The sequence below is a fragment of the Phaethon lepturus genome, unplaced genomic scaffold (assembly GCF_000687285.1).
Source record: "Phaethon lepturus isolate BGI_N335 unplaced genomic scaffold, ASM68728v1 scaffold21434, whole genome shotgun sequence".
NCBI classification, from domain to species: Eukaryota; Metazoa; Chordata; class Aves; order Phaethontiformes; family Phaethontidae; genus Phaethon; species Phaethon lepturus.
Genome location: NW_010534282.1, coordinates 2862 through 6599, shown reverse-complemented (window position 1 = coordinate 6599; position 3738 = coordinate 2862). Strand labels below are relative to the sequence as shown.

Below are 3738 nucleotides of genomic sequence, written 5' to 3'. Positions count from 1 at the left end.
TGAGCCCTCCACCGCCTCCTCCGCACCACCCCCGACACCTCCCCGCCCAGAGCCTAAGGAGTCGGGCTCGGGCCAGTCCTTGGGCACTGCCAACGGCGCGAGCTCTGCGCCAGCCCCGGAGTGGCAGTATGACACCCAGTGCTCGCTGGCAGGAGGTGAGTGCCTCACCTGTCCTGGGTAGGGGGCTGCTGTCCCCCACTTTGCTCACTAAAGGGACCCCAAGGGCAGTGACAAGCCAGGGAAAGGGGGTGACAACCACCTGGGGAACTGGTCCGGCTCTGTGTGTCCCATGGGTGATGGCCTGTCCTTGTCACCCTGGCAGTGGGGGAGCTGGAGATGGGCGACTGGCAGGAGGTGTGGGACGAGAACACGGGCTGCTACTATTACTGGAACACCCAGAGCAACGAGGTGACCTGGGAGCTGCCGCAGTACCTGGCGACGCAGGTCCAGGGCCTGCAGCACTACCAGCACAGGTGGGAGAGACCCCCAGCCCTGTGAGGGGAGGCACCAGGATGTTGTCCCCAAACCCACTCTTCACTCTCTCCCCTCTTCCTTAGCAGCACCGTGACAGGCGCCAACGGCAGCTTCGTAGCGGCTGCAGAGCTGTACCCCCAGGAGAAGGGGGCTGCCCCAGGCAGCATCAGCCGTGGGGCCAGCCTCGCCAAGCGGGAAGTAAAGAAGGTCAGTCAGACGGGCCCAGCACCGGGTTCTGGTTGCCACAGGGCTTGTAGGCGCCCCTTTGGGCTTTCTTGGCAGTGGGTGGGTTGCTCTTCTGCGCTCACAGCCCGAAGAGGGGCCCTAGGAGCATGGGGCGACCCAGGCTCCTTCCTCTGTGGGCTGCGGTCTCCTCCACTGCTTGGGGAAGGTGTAGAGTTGGGGTGAGGGGGCAGGGAGCGGCGGCTGCTGCTGGAAAGCTCACATGGGGCTCGACCTGCAGGAAGTGAATGAAGGCGTGCAGGCGCTCTCCAACAGCGAGGAGGAGAAGAAGGGGGTGGCTGCAGCCCTCCTGGCACCACTCTTGCCCGACGTGGTGAAGGAGGAAGAGGAGCGCTGGAGGAGAAAAGTGATCTGCAAAGAGGAGGTTGAGCCGCTCCCGGAAGAGGAGACGAAAGCGGAAGAAGCGGCGGTTGCCCCTGAAGAGCTGGAGCCTGGCAGGGATCCCCTGGAAGACACGCTGCAGGAGGATCTGTGCAGCGTGGTGCAGTCGGGGGAGAGCGCTGAGGAAGAGGAGGAGCAAGACACCCTCGAGCTGGAGATGGTGCTGGAGAGAAAGAAGGTAAGGGAGAAATTTTTGTCACCTAAACAAGGCCATGGGTGCAGCCAAGGAATAGCTGGAAATAAACTGGGAGCAGCAGACATTTGTGTCTCTGTCATGCCTCCTTCAGGAGACTGACCCCATGTTTCCCATGCGGCTCCTGTATGGGCTTGGGCTCCATATGATCTGGATACGGATCAGCTGTGGCTTCATGTGGGCGTTCTGCTGGCGAGTCAGCAGCTGTCGGCCAGCTCTTGCTCCATCTTCGCTGCCATTAACACAACGCTCTGATGAGAGCAGCCGTTTGCTCTTTTTTGACGGGTGACTTGTAACTGCGGCTGCTCTTCAGGTTAGGTCAGGTCCCTGAAATGCCGTTTGCTGTCATGTCTTGGCAGGCGGAGCTGCGCGCCTTGGAGGAAGGCGATGGCAGCGTTTCGGGCTCCAGCCCTCTCTCCGATGGGAGTCAGTCGGCCTCGCAGGATGCAACCCGCAGGCTGGCCTCCAAGCGAGGGAAATGGAAACTGTTTGTCGGAGCCACCAGCCCCGAATCTGCCAGTCGAGGCTCCAGCAAAACGGGCCGGGAGAGCCCGGAAGCGGGAGAAGCAGGTAATTGGGAAGGCTCCCTTCAGAGGGAGGAGCGGGTATTTGGAAAGGCCGCAGCCCCTCTCCCACCGGGGTCTTGTTTCCCCGAAGATGTGCGGGGCGCCTGGAGCCCATGGAGCCCCACGCGGCACGTAGAGGAGCCGGGACGGGCGGTGAGGTACGTGTGCTGGGCAGGGGACAGGCCCAGAGGGGTGGCTGTCACCAGAGTTACACAGCTGAGCTTGCAGCTCACGGGCTCAGGGCAGCGTGGGGATAAGCTGATGCTCTGCCAGATTCTGTCCTTTATTCTGTAATTAAAAAAAATAAACAGGAGAGCACCTACATTCAACACTGTATCAGGAAAATTAAATAGAGTGCCTGTACTCAATGCTGTTACCAGGAGAAGGGACACAGAAGCGTGATTAATGGCTGCTTCACGTCCCACTGCCTTCTGCTTTCCTCCTGACATATAAATCCCAGCCATGGTACGTGAGGAACTGTTACCTTCCTCTTTTCAAGTTGTGTGTCTAAGTCATCTGGTAAGAGGCGCCAAATTTCAGACAACTGAGGCGTTCCCCCAGAGCCGCTCCGGAGGGGGGAACGTAAAGCAGGACCTCGCTTAGAGGAAGACCTGGCTGACGTAAGGGTGGTTTGATACCGTGTGTGCGCTGGATACATCACTCGAGCAACAACCACTCCTCAGCAGAGCTTGCCTTCCTGTTAGCGCTCTGCTTCCCCGTGGTACGGCTGCAGTCTTTCAGAGACTGTTGGCAAATATATATTAAGAGCAGTTTGGTGGATGTTGCAGAGCATTGTTATAAATCCATTGCCTTGGGGAAGTCCAGTGATTGCAGCTGTTAGTGCTCCACTACAGCCTGTGCTTCGCTGCGGGTACCAACGCTCCAGTCCTCCCCAGCCCCTCCAGAGTAGCGCTCCCCGAAACGCGCTGGCCGCAGCGTTTGAGAGAACAGCCTGTGCCTGACAGCCCAACTCCCAGATGCCAGTCCCTTCCTGGTGCGAGGCTTCGGGCCAGCTGCCTGCCTTGTGGCAAAGAGGGAGGCAGCCCCTCTGGCGCAGAAAGCTGGCTGAATGAGAGACATCTGCTTTTCCCAGGAAAAACTGGTTATGAAAGTTTCCTTTGTGGGAGACAGTGCCTGCCTCAAATCGGGGTTGATGTGGCCCTGACGTGTCTGCTTCAGGCAGAGGCGTGATCTGGGTGGCAGGGCTGGCATTAAGTCGGAGACGTTGTTTGTCCAGGGTGGCTCTGAGGGATGGTTTTACTGGAGGGCTTTTCCTTGTGCCTCACAGGCTCGTGAGCAGAATGTCCCTGGAGCCAGCTCCTTCCAGCGGTGCCTGTACTTAGCTGGGGAACAGGAAGCTGTTACTGTAAAATAACCTGTTTAAAGTTGAGCACCCTGCTGCTGGAGGGTGATTGAGGGAACTGCCCTGCCCTTGAGCACCAGGACACACCAGGAATGTGGGGTTTTTTCCCCAGGGGCTTTTGCTAGGAGTCCCTCGAAAAACATCCCTCCCTGGAATTTGTCGCTTGGACAGTGAATTAGTCACCGCTGTCCTGTGATGCGGCAGAGACAAAACCTTATGGTCTTGACAACGTTTTGGGAGCTCTTTAGTCTCAACAACTGTCTCAACTTATTTAATACCCGATACCTTTTCTTGACAAATTATTAAACTGCCGGAGTTTAACAATTGCCTGCCTGGCAGTTAGCTCTCTTCATGCTTCCTTGAAGACCTGTTCCTCCTTCCTGCCCATGTGCTGTAGCAGCTGTAATTCTTTGCTTCCCGTGCTGTCCTCCTTCTGGAAGGACCTCCACCATCAAAATGCAGAGGCAGTGACTCTTTTCTCTTTAATTCCAGACTCTTGTCACCAGCTCCTATAGGAA

The 3738-nt window shown here is 57.7% G+C and overlaps 1 protein-coding gene across 1 annotated transcript in view; it reads left to right on the top strand.

Annotated features, from left to right (window-relative positions):
* The window catches only part of FNBP4 (formin binding protein 4), a gene marked incomplete at both ends in the record, with an annotated part of 6957 nt that overhangs the window by 366 nt on the left and 2853 nt on the right, over window positions 1-3738 (top strand). The window contains 5 exons of the mRNA XM_010285484.1: window positions 9-155; window positions 323-473; window positions 561-681; window positions 938-1276; window positions 1651-1861. Of these exons, the coding sequence (XP_010283786.1) occupies window positions 9-155; window positions 323-473; window positions 561-681; window positions 938-1276; window positions 1651-1861 (969 nt within the window). The remainder of the gene's footprint in view (window positions 1-8; window positions 156-322; window positions 474-560; window positions 682-937; window positions 1277-1650; window positions 1862-3738) is intronic.